The 16,012-nt window shown below is 38.7% G+C and overlaps 1 protein-coding gene across 2 annotated transcripts in view; it reads right to left on the bottom strand.

The window, feature by feature from the left end:
* Window positions 1–16,012, bottom strand: part of NPC1 (NPC intracellular cholesterol transporter 1) — a 32,628-nt gene that overhangs the window by 4,937 nt on the left and 11,679 nt on the right. For both annotated transcript variants that reach the window (XM_086890271.1, XM_023921122.2), the window contains exons 2-19: window positions 14,197–14,319; window positions 12,840–12,946; window positions 12,079–12,254; window positions 11,020–11,187; window positions 10,154–10,403; window positions 8,836–8,912; window positions 7,818–8,188; window positions 7,224–7,450; window positions 6,748–6,848; window positions 5,677–5,779; window positions 4,571–4,760; window positions 3,990–4,172; window positions 3,226–3,340; window positions 2,290–2,417; window positions 2,060–2,200; window positions 1,396–1,485; window positions 1,093–1,283; window positions 169–284 (exon numbers count right to left, since the gene is read on the bottom strand). In XM_086890271.1, the coding sequence (XP_086746397.1) occupies window positions 169–284; window positions 1,093–1,283; window positions 1,396–1,485; window positions 2,060–2,200; window positions 2,290–2,417; window positions 3,226–3,340; window positions 3,990–4,172; window positions 4,571–4,760; window positions 5,677–5,779; window positions 6,748–6,848; window positions 7,224–7,450; window positions 7,818–8,188; window positions 8,836–8,912; window positions 10,154–10,403; window positions 11,020–11,187; window positions 12,079–12,254; window positions 12,840–12,946; window positions 14,197–14,319 (2,857 nt within the window). The remainder of the gene's footprint in view (window positions 1–168; window positions 285–1,092; window positions 1,284–1,395; window positions 1,486–2,059; window positions 2,201–2,289; window positions 2,418–3,225; window positions 3,341–3,989; window positions 4,173–4,570; window positions 4,761–5,676; window positions 5,780–6,747; window positions 6,849–7,223; window positions 7,451–7,817; window positions 8,189–8,835; window positions 8,913–10,153; window positions 10,404–11,019; window positions 11,188–12,078; window positions 12,255–12,839; window positions 12,947–14,196; window positions 14,320–16,012) is intronic.

The following is a 16,012-nucleotide window of genomic DNA, read 5'->3' as shown; positions in this document are numbered from 1 at the left end:
TATTTAAGGTCACTCAAACAGCAGTTCAAATAAATTAAGAGAACAATTCAAGAGGTTCCTACTTACAGTAAGAAAAGGTATTTGCTTGACTCATACCATGAGAAAATATTTTGGCTGTGAAACTTATAAACTAAGCTAATCCACTAGCAACAAGATGGATGCCAATACCTGAAGCATTGCAGAACTGTCCAGTGGTATTGTAGACTCTGCAGCAGGAAGACTGTGGCTTCACCCAGTCAAAGTAGTCATCAATCCAGGACGATGGGGCATAGCCTATCCTCGTGCTAATAAAAATACCACAATATATCCATCATCAGTAGTTTTATGTTTAATTCCAAAACATATCACTTGATCTCTCCAGTGCTAACTTATGCCATGTCAACTCATTCTTGTCAAATCTACTCAGCTCTTCATATAGTCCCATGCTCTAGTATCCCATCCAAGTAGCTCAGAACACTGCATCTAGAAAACAGTAGCTTTTTCACTGCATCCTGTTCTACTGCCAAGCTCAGCTTTCTATTCTCCTGCCCACTACTCTTTTCCCTATCTTACTCCACTCTGTTCTAGGTCAGCCTTCTCAAGGCTTTTATCTCAGTTTTCAAAGCAAAGCTCCTCCTTCAGTTAGGCTGCAATGAACTACAGTGGAAGGAACTGGGAAAAGACTTGCTTGAGTTTTTAGCTGCAGATGAAATTCCTGCTTAGCCTCCCCAGGCTAGACTAGTTTATTCACCAGGTTTAGAAACTGAGCATGCAGCCATTTTCCAGAACATCATAACACTACTACATACCTCATGTAGTGTTATGATGTTTTTCTTACTATCATTCCAAGATTCCTTGAAGGACCAAGCCCCTTTTACAAACCCAAGTACATCAATGTATCCCACCAGTCCAGATAGGTTTTATTCTCACTCTAGAAGATTGCCACAGCTGCTTCCAACCCCCCTCCCTCCCAAACCCCCAATATAAAGCAAATAAAATAGAATGCCAGTTTACATTTTTAGCTCATTAGCTGAGCCTGAGCTAAATCAGGAGGACACACCGCTCCACTATATCTCTTCCATGCAACTATGCAGACAAGCATAAAAGACTTACTAGCTACCAATTTCTGCCGCATTGAAGACTTGCTGGACAAGTGAATCATTATTACATCCCATTCCACCACACACCATGTTCTGCCCTTCCAAAGAGGTGTAGTTGTGTCCTTCTTCTAGGACAAAGTAGACAGGAGGACCTGCATGCAGGTACTTGTTGATATGGGTGAAGTAATCTATTACATAGGAGTCCTTCAAGGGAAAGTTTTGAGTTACTAATATAGAATGTTGAGGTAGCACAACAAAGTATCAAGTTTCAATTCAGCCACAAACTGCTGAACAGTGACACGATCATAAGACTTACATCTGGCATTGAGAGTGACTGATCCAGTCCAATCTCTACATTGTGCATAACTGCTGCACTGAATGACAGGATACCCACAAACACTGCTATCTGCAAAAAAAGCAAATCCGTGGAAGTGAGAACTGTACAGAAACAACAGGCAATAGGGCTCATTTGCTAAACTAATAGGGACCATGCAAAGAGGCTCTAGTTTAAATATGCTACCCAGGGTTAATAAAACAGCAGCAGTAAAACATAGTTACTCAAAACATCCCTCTGGAACTGTAAGGAAATTTATTCTTAGAAATCAGCAGTAAAAGTTACAAACACCTGTAAATAAGCACAATAACCTTAAACTGAATCATGGATTCAGCAAAAATGCTCTGGATTAATGCAGTGTAAAAGCCAACACATGCTGATTTTTTCACATAGGCTAAAGTAATTTGATTGTCTGCAATGCAACTCTTAAATCTGGGCTTTGGACAATCCATGATCAAGCCTCTATTTACTGAAATACTTTTGCAGTTACAAAAGCTTATTTCTATTCTTATGCTGAGAACAAAAGTACTAGAAGCTTCATTTGTTTTACTGGTTTCAAGATTTTTCTTCCCTATTTAGGTCTTCAGGCTCACTGCTCTTTCGCTCATGTTTAGATGACTGCTTACTTTAAATTGATTATACATACTACTATTGGTCTCATCCAATCTTTGAGCAGATATGGAGAAAACAGATTTTTGAAGAACAGAAATAACATGCTCTCAGAACGCTGGACTCCACTTGTTTCTTCACTGCTTTTGATGCAACACAGAATATCCAGTCTATTACTCTGAAAATGGATTAAACACCAGAGTTAGAGCAGTTCTGCAGATGTCATCATCCCCATTACACTGCAGTCACAGGTGCACTTATACTCACCTCTTGACGCTTAATATCCAAGCCCAGGAGACTCACGAAGCAAGTCACTTGAAGAATGAAGTCTATGAGCACAGCCATTCCAGCAAACAGGGAGAACGTGCGAACCGCTGGCATCGTAGACAGTGTCCCTGGAGGAAGTGACCCAGATTGTTAAGAGAGCTCCCTTCTCCTAGAAATGCATGAGCATTTTCTATGCAAACATCCAGTTTAAGTGGTAGCCTCATAGCAGGACAAAGAGCCTTTCTTTCCAGAGCAAAGGAAACAGCTCATACAAGCCTGGCTACAGCTGCTGTCTTTGACCTGTTTAACAGCACTGAGGTTCTGCAAAGAAGTGACTACTTCTAACCCATTTCTCAATTCCACATTTAGGTGCAGACTGTGTAACAGGGCAGTCAGGCAACATCTTGCTTTAATATTAAACCATTCCAATCAATGCAAGTGATCCAATGACAAATTACACTGTAGGTAAACAAAGCCATTATGAAAGAAGCCAAATTATACTTGTACAGTAACAAAAGATTTACCTCTAAATCATTGTAAAGTGAGCCTCAAACATAAATCTGTCATAGGGGCACTTTTCCAGCCAAGGGGCATTTTGGCAAGATGACTAAATACAATATAGTTCATACACCTTGATATTTTATCTACCTAAGATCAAATTTAGACTTTGTCAGTCACTGCAAATCAGTAGAAACCTCCTGTCTTTCAGGCTGAAAAGCTTGACAGATTCAATACTGGATCTTTTTAACTGTGCCAAACTCATAAAGTACACCAGTGCCTATCTCCCCAGCAGAAGTTTAACTTAATAGTAATGAACAACTAAGCTAAACTGCCCCTACAAATTCCTACTTTACTTTTATATTTTAGTATTGCATTTATCCTTACAACACACAGTTATGATAGGGCCCTAATCTTCAAATATTAAAGGAGTCTTACCAAGAAAGAATGCCACAGTCTCCGAAAAGGATGAGAGAAACATACTGGGTGCCACATCTCCCAAGACTCTGCCAATCTGTTTATCCAGAGTTTCACCCTGAAGGCGTTCATCTCTCTGTTTTAAGGCAATAATTTATTATTATTAGGAATAATGTAATTTATAAAGCTATTTCATATGGCTTTAAAACACCCAAAACTTTTAAATATCCTAAACTCTTTTGTTGTTTTCACTACATTAGCAAGAGATTGATTAAAAACAGCTGAGACTCTTAAACAAGAGCAGCCTGAACATTACTTGCCATCTTGCTTCAAATTTAAAATATAGTACTAAGTTCAGTACTTCATATAAAACTACACATTCAACAGAGGCAGTGCCAGTTTCAGTGGGTTATTGAACCTGTCAAATTAAAAGCTGATTACCCACTAAGACTTAGTGTCAGAAGTCCCTAGTCTAAAACATGTAGTTTAGTTCATGACTACTGCTTACAATATGCTAAAATTACAAGCGATCAAAACACCAGTTGAGTTCTACAACTATTTTGATATCAAGCAGCAGTAAGAAAACGCAGAGACATAAATTTGGGTTCTTTTTTGTGAAGATAGAATGCACACAGATTCTTGTCTTTCTTCCACTAGATATCTTGTGAGATTCCAGAGCTGCTCACATTGAGCTGAGCACTGGAACATAAAAGACTTCCTGCTCCAAGTTTAAAGACTTCAAAAATGACAGGCATTTTCAGAAGAGTTTGTATGAAAGTAAATACCTGAAGTGTCTGAACCATAATGAAGATGTTGTCCACTCCAATAGCCAGCACCAAGAAAGGAATTACTTCTATCACAATCAGTGTCAGTGGGATCCCAAAGTAGCTGAAAATGCCTATAGAGCATGCTACTGAGCTCAGTACAATCAGGATGCCTGCAATGCCCAGAGAGATCTTTGAATCCACCTAAAAAAAATCGTAGTGAACGTCAACCAAACGAGCATCATCCCACAGAACAGATTATTGCCAAGGCAAAAGCCATATTCTAACATTTATTCTAGGTAGTATAAAACTTTAGAGGGATTTTGAAGATACAAATATATTAAAAAAAATAATCAACCTTGAAACTACAAGTCTTAAAGCTGATGTTAACTGAACATCAAGTGAAAGAACTTAGCTGAGACTATGAAACACAAATGAATGGTCTAGTACAAGAACAGTGCTCCCCCTAACTCCTGCCCAAGGGGAACTCAACACTCTAATAAGAAATTGAACATCAGCATTCTGCAAAAATAGTCAAATCACTTAGAGCTATCAGCAAGCTCTAGCTTCATACTTTATAGCAATGAAAACTGTACACATACCAGCAGTCTTCTACAGCTCTGGATATGTCCCAAAGCTATCGAGATGTACACAAACATCACAATATAGCTTATCAACACAACGCTAATATCACTGTTGCTTTCGCGGTTGATCTCGTCTTCAATACTCCGTTCCGCAGAAAATGATATAGTTAAGTTTGAATTATTATAGTTCTTCAGAAAGTTAATAAATCTAAAAAAAATAAAACCAAGAGGTTGATCACACTTCCACTAGGAATACTTCAAAGTCAGTTGGTGGAAAAATTGCATCATCTGTGTGGTAGAAGAGTGCACTAGCCAGACAGTACTTTGATGGACCATTCTCAGTTTTTAAAGAGAGGTACTGGATACACATACCTAGAACACTGCTCTAAGCACTAGAAATACACTATGCTGAAATACTTTCCACGTTCCTTCCAGAGTATGAGGACAAATAGGTATCTTGCATGAACTGTTTCAAACTCTAAGCAAAATTTTCCTCAAAGCTATACCTAGGAATACACATATGAAAGATAACTGCAGCATGTTTACAGTATTGGAACAATTCATTAGCCCTTGTTTCAGTTGTGACACAGGCAGATGCTTGTCATACTTTTATTTTGTCACAAGCTTTCTAGTACAGCAGTTTTTATCTGAACTGACAGCCAGAGCAGCTAGCCTGTGTAAGCCATGTCTTCAAGGTGGTAAAGGGAATGAAAGCCTTAGATGTTCATCTGGATGACATTTTTAAAAATGAAAGGTTAAGAACTACAGCATCAGGATCAACCTTTCCACCCATGGTTAATGGCCCAGTAAATTAAAGAGTCTACCTGTGTAATTCTAGCCACAATAAAATAAATCCTTTCTGAAGTTTCTTATTGGCAAGTATTACTGGGCTAGATGGTCACTAAGAGGACGAGAACCTATGTCTCAAAGCAAATTAAGTGTACAAGACAAAGCAAAGGTCTTATGACCAGCACAGTCTGTTTTTAACCAGTTTTGCTGCCTCTCAATACATCCCTGTAGTTATACTGAAAAACTGTCAGTACAATGCAGGTGTTTCTTTTTTATCTACATTGAAAGCTGCATTAAGTCATGTATGCATTTCAGAACACAGGAAGACTACTTACTCTTTTTCCCATGCCAAGGCTTTCATCAGCTTTTTTGAGTCATTGTAGTAGTTGTTGACAGGAAAAGTAATTACAAGAGCTGTGGCATTATTATAGTTATCATCTATAGAAGAAAAAAAAAGAAGGCTGGCATTAAAAAATGTAACTCAATATTTTATTTATATATATTTATATGTAAATATAATTCCAGTATAGCAGACACAAATAAGTTTAAAATCAGCATTTCCCAAAGTAATCCCATCCCTACAACTCCACTGAACACCAGAGTTCTCAAACACCCTACTGAAATAAGAACAGAAGTTGATAAGCACTCCAGATTGCATTCCAGAGTAATTATTCATTGTTTAACATGCTTATGACACCCCAGCATTAAATTTTTGCATGGTTAGACAAAGAGCTACTATATAACCACTGCTTATGACTTGCAATCTAATGAGAAATGTGGCTTCAAAAATACTGAAATGAATTTGCATTAAGTAAAATCTAAGTATGTAAACCTCTTGCATACTTAGATTTTACTCAAAGCAAATACAAATCTCCTACAGTTTAATAAAGAAGTGCTCGCCTTTAAACACTATTTTAGATATATTAAGCACAAATATACTATCAAGTTATATTTAATTAGATAAATTGCTTGAACAAAATCCTGGCTTAAGAGTAATTATGAAAGAATTTTTTTTGTGAACACTTTAATCTATTCTTAAATGCTTTGTCAGATCAGTGACAAACTTTATTCTAACTCAAAGCAAAATACACATACATCCCAGTACAGCAACCTGAGCTACTCCATGTCTTTATCTTTTACCAGGCCTAAAGAAGAGCAAACGTTTCTCCTGTTGAGATGTTCCAATTACAGATTGCTTGCATTTCCAGAGTAGTCTGCCTGCAATTCCAGCACTGGTCTACTGAAAACTTATTTAAAACACCCTTACTTACTGAGTTTAACAAATCTGCAGTTTCTCTGGACTGCATTTAAATACCTGTGTTAAATGAGAATGCACCTTTAGCACCAGGAACAGCACACAAGTATGTACTCTCAGACTCATACTGCAATACTGTTTTGCCACTCACCATCATATCCTCCCAACACCAGCCATGGAAATACAGGTCCACCAAACGTTCCTAAGCAGGGATCGTGAAGCAAGCTTGTGTCATTCAGTGATGCTGGAGCCCTAAAGAGATCACCAGCAATAATTGTTAGCTTCTGCTTGGCAGCTGAGGCACAGCACAAAACAGTAAAAAGCTGTTGAGTTATAATTGAAAACCAAGACAAAGCAGACGAGACTGCTAGTGGTACACTGTCCTTGCACTACATTTGCTTTGAATTTAAATACAGTTTTAAAGGTGTCTGCCTTATAGCATTTAAGATAAGGAATACCTTCTAACCAACTCAACTATAAACTAATGAGAAAGCTTAGAAACTGGTCTTCTGTTCAGAACTCTTCAGAAGCATTGAAAACATGTTTAAGGTAAACTAGAACCAGCATCCACACCAAACCAAACTGAACTGACAACTTGATTAAAAAGCATGCAACTGTACTGCTCACCGAACACAGTATAAGAAGTGAGTGTGGTAATCAGCATAGACAAAGAACTCATCCCCAATAGTGTGATCCAGAACAGAATGGCTGTTCTGAAAGTAGTTGAGTACGCTCAGGATAGTGCAGTTGTTGTTGTAGGGAGCAAGAGGAGCCAGGCAAATGTCCTTCAGCATTACAGTCTCATTGTCATAAGAAGCAGTTATGTTGACAATAGCATCCTGCAAATCCAGTACCTTTAAAAAAAAAACAAAAACAGTTTAAGAGCAGCACAAGAAAGCATTTCCCTTGCAAGACAGGACTTAAGTGCATGCTACATTCTTGCCAGTTTCCAGAGACAGGGGCACATGTTGATAGAAACATATTACAAAAGCATTATTTCTGTGTTCATATTATGAACTGGGACTTAGCTATCAAGTGTCTCTCTTACAGAAAGCTTTTCCGCAAAAAGCTTTATAGTAAGGCTATGATTTTTAATATGAATATCTAGTGACTGTTTTGATGGATACATAACATTGCAGGTGGAAGCTGTATGGAACCAACACCATGTGGTTATACCTGTTAAGCATGCTCAGGTCTTTGTTCTTGGAAAGTCCCAATTACCTGATGGAGAATATCTTTGGTAAGGGGAGGCCCAAAAGGTACATCTTCTCCTGATGGGTAAGGTGAGTAGGTGTCTGGGTGGCTCTTTGGTGCTTGAATAATAACTTGTTCAGTACGGAAGAAAGGCCCGAAGTGTGTGTCAAAGTATTCCTTCTCCTTGCGGGCTTGGCTGCTTGGGGCTGACCAGAGATCTACAGGATTTGTAGTTGCTTTAATATATACAAAGCCTGAGCAGCACATTGCAATGAAGACCACAGAGAAGAGGATAACAGGACGTGGATTTCTGACACAGAAAGCTCCCCATGATGTAAATGTCATTCTCAGGCCATTCTCAAACCTTTCACCAAGCCTTTCACCACAGGTAATGTTTCCTGCAAGAGCAAGAAATAAAGAGTAGATGTTTGAAAAGTCAGTTAAGCAGTATTTTCTTGGAGTCCACTCAGAAAGATGAAATTTTTTTCCAACTCTGTTTGTAGGAAGCACCAGAGGCTGCGTCTGCACTGACAGTCAGACCCTGGGACCAATCCCTGACTGAGGCCAAGGGGCAGAAAACAGCTTGCCCCTTGTAATGTAAGGTTGTCTTTGACAGCTGCAGGTGTAGCAAATAAAGGAAGAAGTAGCTAAAGGCCACAAGCAGTAAAACAAGCTACCTCAGCTGGTACACAAGTTAAACTACAGCTCTTTCCTAGCATGCTTTAAAAGGATACATGGATGAGCCAAAACATGATCAAACTGATTTTAGCATCATGTTTCCCTCCCTATACCCCTATGACAAAGCCCTCCAGAACTTCCCTGGAGCTTAGCTCGATCCATGAAGGGTGTCCCCAAGGCTTTCAGCATCCACTAAAATAAGGGTAAGAACTACTCTGAAACAAGAGAGATGCTGGCCAAAACGCTGAAGGCCCTCTAGGAATGGACTTTTAGCCTAAAAAAGCTAAAACTCCAGAGCCCATCCATAGGAAAGGGATGCACTTAAGTTGAGTTTGTAATAAACCTATTGCTCTTATCCAAGACATACCATTGTCACGGTGGGAATTCACAGAAAAGGCTACATTGCTGTCAATAGGGGTGTACTCCGAGACGAAGTGCCGCCTCCTGCAAGGCAAGAACCTGTGTTATCCTGCTTGTCCAAAAAGGCATCTGTGCTGTTTGTACAACAATCTCCAGCTTTGTGATCTTTGGAACAACATACATCCATGTCAGTTGTCTTGATAAACTTTTCCAGCTTACATCAAGCACAGATTCTTAGTGCACACTTAGAAGATCGCTAGCATTAACAAGACAGAATCTCTTTAAATTGATACTAAGTTGATATTTGCAGGAAATTTTTACATTAGAAATATGAACCAGTCATCTCTTACCATTACCATTACACACTTACCATTTCATGTTGCCCACTAAGGTAAGGCCACCAAACATATCAAACTGTCATACCCACTATCCTTTTATCCTTTTCCACACAGACTTAATTCTTATTATAGAGCAATTTCAGTTTTCTGGTCGTAACTGAACAATCATAGTAGCAGAGCAGTTTGGGTTGGATGCAAATCTTAAAGATCATCCAATTCCAACTCCCCTGTCATGAGCAGGGACACCTTTCACTAGATCAGTTTACTTAAAGCCCTGCTGAGTCTGGCCTTGAACACCATCAGGAGCAGGGAGTCCGTAACTTCTCTGGGCAACATCTACCACTGTCCCACTACCCTTACAGTACAGAATTTGTTTTTAATATCTAATCCACATCTATTCTCCCTCAGCTTAAGACCATTGCCCCTTGTCCTGTCACTACCTGCACTTGTAAAAAGTCCCTCTCCAGCTCTCTTGTAGGCCCACTTTAGATACTGGAAGGTGCTGTAAGGAATCCCTAGAGCCTTTTCTCCAGGCTGAACAGCCCCATTTCTCTCAGCCTATCTTCATAAGAGAGGTGCTCCAGCTGCATGATCAAAGGTTACAGCTTTCATTTTTTTTTTTTTCAAAAAAGGAGACTAGGAAAAGGTATTCATGACTTAATTTGCAATAGAGAAGTGACTGTTGTGTTATGAATGTGTTTTCCCTGGCTTCTGCTTACTTAGATAAGAAAGTTGAAGAACAGCATATGTGATTCTGTAGCTAGGAATGCTATGATGGGTGTGCCAACAACTAAAGCAACTTCTGCATTCACTTTCTACCAGGTGGTTTTAGCTGTTAGAACACTTCCTGTAAGTATATATGGTATCTGTTACAGAACATGACTTCTGGCTGCCTGAAATAGCCAAGCCATAAGCATCTGACCAGTGCAAAGAAATTCTCAGGGATAAACAAGTGACTTGCAGAGCTCAGCATTTTGAATTCTTTACCTGTAACACCAGACTCCAAACACTAGTGCAAAAAATATGAGTAGAAAGCCCATGTATGAGATCCACATGATGACATACACAGCATCCAAACCAAACAATAGCCAAGGAGGAGGCAATGGAGGGGGTTGAGGTTTTGGACCACAAACAATTGAACAATCCTGACAGCTGCATGGTCCTGTTGAATCATCCATGGACTCATTACAGCCTTTGGTAGCGTTATTCATAGGGTTCATTCCATGGACAGGAACATCTATGACAAATCACAAGTTGCAGAGCCAATTTACTACCAGGAAAAATTCAGACCACCACAGTCAAGTGAGTTAACTCTTTTTATAAAAGCCCACAGCCCTTACATAGAGCAGCATTTTTTGGTCTTGCAGATGAAGAATCCACTGCTTTTTCCACAGCAGGTACCAACTATTTACTGTTGTCTAATAATTAAATGACTGGGCATGTCTGTAACACTTCAGTCAATAAAAGTAATAAGCACATACTTCTATCATCCCAGCAATGATTTGTCATCCCCCTTATCTATTCAGTCTGTGAAATGTGCAACAATAACTTCCTCTCAAAGAAATCCTCAAGGATGAGGGAACTGCCCATTCCCCAAGGAAATACAAGTAGCCAGTTGCCTAGGCTCAGTCCATCACTGAGTTCTAGAGATTTCTACAAAAAGAAGCTGTATAGAAAAAAAGCACTAAGTATGGTTTCCAAGCAGAAATAAAAAAAACCGTAATTTCACATTGCTTTGAAAGCCCCTGACCGCAGACTTTCATTGCAGGACAGCTGTTTAAAAACCAATGTCCTAGCCATAGCACCCCACCTTTGACAGGAGCTTCAAAGGTAAGGATGATTCAGGTTCTTACCTGAAAAGATTGGAATTATGCTGAAAGGAGTTTGTCCATTGTCTTTACTAAACATGTACTCAATCCAGTTGGTTGCATTGCAGTCCTTGACATCCTTCCCACACAGCAACCCCAGTGCTTTAACATTGCTCGATGGAGCCTCCACATCTTTGCAGGCATTGTACATTGCTGGGAAGAGTCATTAAACCAATGTTATCACTTGAGTAAGCATTCCAAGTATTTCCAATATTACTGAATCCCCAAGTTCCACAAACATACATACAGTTTTCAAGTAGAAACATCTGTCTTAGGAAAGTGAACTAATGCTTTCAGCTGTATTTCTAATATTCAAGGTTGCAATGCTTTGCTATAGCTACCTTGCTCTGAGAAAGCCACCCAACGCTGCATTATGCTAGAACCTACTTTTCTGCTTGACAGGAACCATTACCTAGTATTATTTTCAGGGAAAGCTATGAAAAGCATTTAAGGTACTTTCAACTTGTAGGCCATATATGACTTTCAAGTGTCTCAATTTTATTAAAGGTTACTGCAAAAAAAGCATAAAAAGACTGATTTAATGCTTTAAGCTTTTTGCAGAATCAAAATACAACCCAAATGAATTGCTCTCTAAAAACATCTGATTTTGACAAAGGACTAGACTGTCCATTTCAGAACTGAGTGCCTCTTAGAGAATCACCATAGTACACTGTGTACAAACTTTATTATCATGCTTGCCAGACTGTTTTAGTATCAGGTAGGCTTTGGACATTCTATACTTGGCAACAACTTTATTTTTCTGAAGTTAAAGTCCTCAGGGTTATCAGCTATTAAGTGTTTGTATAGATGTTCATCCTCAACTGAACCTTTAAAACAGTAATAACAGCGTCAGTGTAACGTGCCCTGCCCAGACAGAAGTTAAGTGTTCCATAAGTTTTAAGGGGGACCTACTGTTACCTATGTGATGAGTCAAACTTCAAAAGACAGTCAAAGAGATGTTTCCCTCTCCAAATTCTTTCTGAAAAAGCACTGGTCTTGTTACCTGGACAAAAGCCAAGGTAAATTAACACATTGTTTACTCACCATTTGCAAATCGATCTCCAATAAAGTACTGCAGCTCTGTAATGCTGCTTTTGTTCTCTTTTAAAACAGGATCATAATAAGGTATGGTGCTTGTAACATTCAAAAAGTCAGACTGATTTGGACTACAAGTCAGTTCACAGAAGAGGTTTATCAAGTTGTAAAAACACGATGGGCATCTGGGTAGGAAAGCCAATGAAAGCAATCAGATTAAGAGGTAAAGATGCTATGTAGGTCAAGTCAGATATACCTTGCAAATAGAAACATTCTGCTCAGAGTGACAGTAAAAAGTATTTAAATTCTGTAAGATTTCAATCAGCAATATAACAATTGTTGTTGACACTACAGATGAACAACTTTAAGCACTATAAATCACTAATAAAATTGCCTGCCTCAAATAGCAGACTCTAACCATTTTACTAGAATTTGAAGAAAACTGTTGCTATCAGGAAGACTTAGACTTCTTAAGGTCTTAGCTAGAACCAGACCAAATGCTACTTTATGTCACCCTCTTCTGAAGGTTTCATTAGATAAAGTAGCTTGAGACAAGCTAAGGGAACATTTACTCTACCAGCTAAGTCAACCCAGACTGCAAGTAATTCTTTCATGACATTACAGCCTGCTGCTACAGATGAGAAAATCACTCCAGCAGCTTGCTCCAATAATCCTTTAAATGAAATTACCACTTTTTCTACAGTCTACTTGAAGACAAGTGCTTTGCTATTCTGTTACAAAACTAGTTGCTTTGCCATTCATTAGCATACCTGGAGAGAAACTGCAGAGGCAGCTGCAAGTTATTTTTCAAAGTCTGAAGCTGATGAACATCACAGCAAGTGCTAACATTGCCAAAGAATAAACCTGGACAGAGTTCCTTAACAAAAAAAACAAACAACATTGAGATCAAGAGGAAAGGAAGAAAACACGTTTAAGACTTCAGAACTCATTATAATCATGGGCTCTGCATCAGCATATTTCAGAGCACAGTAGCTGTTGCTGTGGGAGATGCATAGGAGAAAAACAGTCCAGCAAACAAGATTTTTGTTTAGAGACTGGAGAAAAGAATCACTTTTTTCACTTCTTTTATTCAAGGCAGCACTTCCTTTTGAAAAGCTCCTTCAGATGATCTTTAGTCACCAGGGTCTATATATAGAATGATAATGGCATTTGAGAGCCTATTGCTAAGAGGACAACACATGTTTATCCAAGTTGAAAGTATTCCTGTAGCTTATCCTCTAGTACTCCTTCTGGATAGTATCACATTTTAATGTCCCAGAAGGCAAGCCACTAACCATAAAATCACTGATTACCTGGAAGACATATTTCATGTTCAGTTTATAGAAGAGACAAATGCATCTGACACAGGTATAACTGATAGTAACATACAAGAACTGTACATTAAGTCTTCAAACAATACACAACAATAGCTAGCTCAACTACGTATTTAATGAAGTCACTCCTGTCACCAGTCTAACAGTTGTTTAACTCTGTGGTTATTTCACTCTTTAAAGCTTTGAACTATCACATGCCAGAAGGCAAATCTGGCAATATCCCATGCTGTGTATGAAATACATAAACTCTGTTTTGACTGTGGTTTCATTCACTTTGGTGGCTGAAGCCCAGGTAAGGAAATACAGTCTCACTAGGCACAGCTAACTTTGTCCAAATTTGCCCCATTTGAACAAGTATTAGTTAACACCTTCCTTTATTGGGAATGACCATCTGAAGGAAAATAGTTTAGTCTTTTCCTTTAGAGATCAGAAGGGCAGAGCCATGGAACATATATCTTGGAAGAGTCTTCAAAAAAGCAATCTGAGTAAAGAGTGGTCAAACCAGTGAGGAAAACATTCAAGAAAGTTAACAAATCTTGTATTTAAGGTTTTTGTCTGTGACAGCCCCTAATCACATTTTGGACAGTTTTGGTATCTCTGAAAAGAAATTGAGGTAAATTACCTTAACCCAGCTGGACCTGAGTAATCAGAGATAATCTGTCTACTTTCTCATCAGGTTAGAATGAGAGGTAATAGCACAACAATAGCACAATTGGGTCCAACAGAACCCAATACAGAATTCTACTGTTGGAGAATTATTTTTTTTAGCAGCAAACCTCCAAGAGAAGCTCACCTGCATTAAGTCATAGCCATCTTCTGGTAATGCTATTGGTGGCCCATCATAAGCACAGTTGTACCTCTTGTCTCCAGAAGCAACTCCACATTCTCCATACCAGACACACATTTGTGGAAGGACCTAACCAACAAAATAAATGATTAACTGCAAGGAATAGTTGCCAAATATCTCAGCTATTGTAGAATTAAAGTGCTACTACTAAAAAAAGCCATTGACAGTCCAGATCAGATAACTTCCTGCTAACTGAAACATCAGCATGCACTACATAAAGCATCCATGAACAAAAGCAGGTGTTTCTGACATGGTGCACATCACCACTGACCTTCAGCTCAACTCCCCACCCTCCCTTGACCACTAAAGAAACAGGAAGTGCACTGCCTATAGTTAAGATCAAGTATAACAGTTACTTAAGAAAAACCTAAATCAATACCTGAAAAGCATCTTCAACTAGAAAATGATTTGTCCATGCAAGAAAACATAACAATTGGTGGGTTAAACTGTCACATTAGAGCACATGAATCAGTGTATATAGGAAAAAACTCATTGCTTATATGCAATTTCAGTTCCTCCTGCCACCTTTTGATCCTTCCTGAAAACTCATTACAGTGACAGACTGAACAAACAGCAGCACAGAGAGGATTCTGAAACAGAACTTCATAGCTCTGCACTTTCCATATGCTTACTGTCACAGTCTCAAAGGATGCCCTCCATCACCACTTTCAAGCCTAAGCATGGAACATTTAAATAGGATTACAGTGCTAAGAAAAAAGCCTAATTTTAAAGATGTTTTAATCTAACATTGCTGTGAAAATTCAGAAATTTTTTCTTTATTATGTGCATAAAAGAAATTGAAAAAGGGCAGTGGCACCTTTTATTTTTGTTCAGTGGTACTGACACTGAGACATCTAAGATAATATGTCAAAATATTTATTCTGAAAATTAAAACATTCAATGCAATAACAAGTTATTTACATCAAAAGCCTTAATACAGCTCCAAAGTTTTCCTACCACATGGGCTGCAAGCAGAAAGCAGACTGTACAAACATTTACTACACTTCTGCCAGCTCTGATCGGGAGTCTGCTTAGTACAGTTTGAGAGATAAGTGACCTATTTTGATCTCCTGAACAACCTTGACTTAGCATTTTAGAGACACCATATGTTGTTGCTGCAAGGACAGACTGCTGTGCTTTGTGCCTGACCATGAATAGTATTGTTTACTGACCAGAGAGGCCCCTGGAAGGCTGTCCTGACAATAGCCAAGAGCTACCCAGAAACAGATCACCTCCATAACATCCATTTTTGTGTTGAATAACACTGACAGTTCTTCAAAAAGTACATCAGTAGTTGGTTGTTTATCAGGGACAACAACCATCACCAGTTTACCCAACCCAAGACTTGTTTCCTCTTTAACCGAACCAGGGCAACATAGGCCAATTCAAAGTTACTCACTGCAAGCCAGGTCTAAAAGTCAGTTTAAGTGCCACTCATCTAGATCACCCTTTCATTTGTCTATTCTAGCACATCTTCTAGTTAAACCCACAACCAACTGTTAAGTATTACCATATTCTATGATACAGGCTGGAGAACACCCCTTAAGTTTGCACTTATAAACACTGAATGTTTAACACCAGCATAAGCCAAAAAGTCAAACTTCCAGAACTTGTAGACTATTTCTCAAAACTACATTATAAATTTGTTCATGCATCAAGTTAATACTATTTTGATGCAAATTTAGAAGTCATCATCTTCAACTCTGCTTCCTCACACCTATACTCCCCAGTTTTAATAGCAAACAATTTACTAGCAGTGAAA

Source organism: Cyanistes caeruleus, chromosome 1, assembly GCF_971803275.1.
Source record: "Cyanistes caeruleus chromosome 1, bCyaCae1.hap1.1, whole genome shotgun sequence".
In the NCBI taxonomy this organism is placed as follows: Eukaryota; Metazoa; Chordata; class Aves; order Passeriformes; family Paridae; genus Cyanistes; species Cyanistes caeruleus.
The sequence above is the reverse complement of the archived record's forward strand: the minus strand, read 5'-3'. Positions and strand labels throughout refer to the sequence as shown.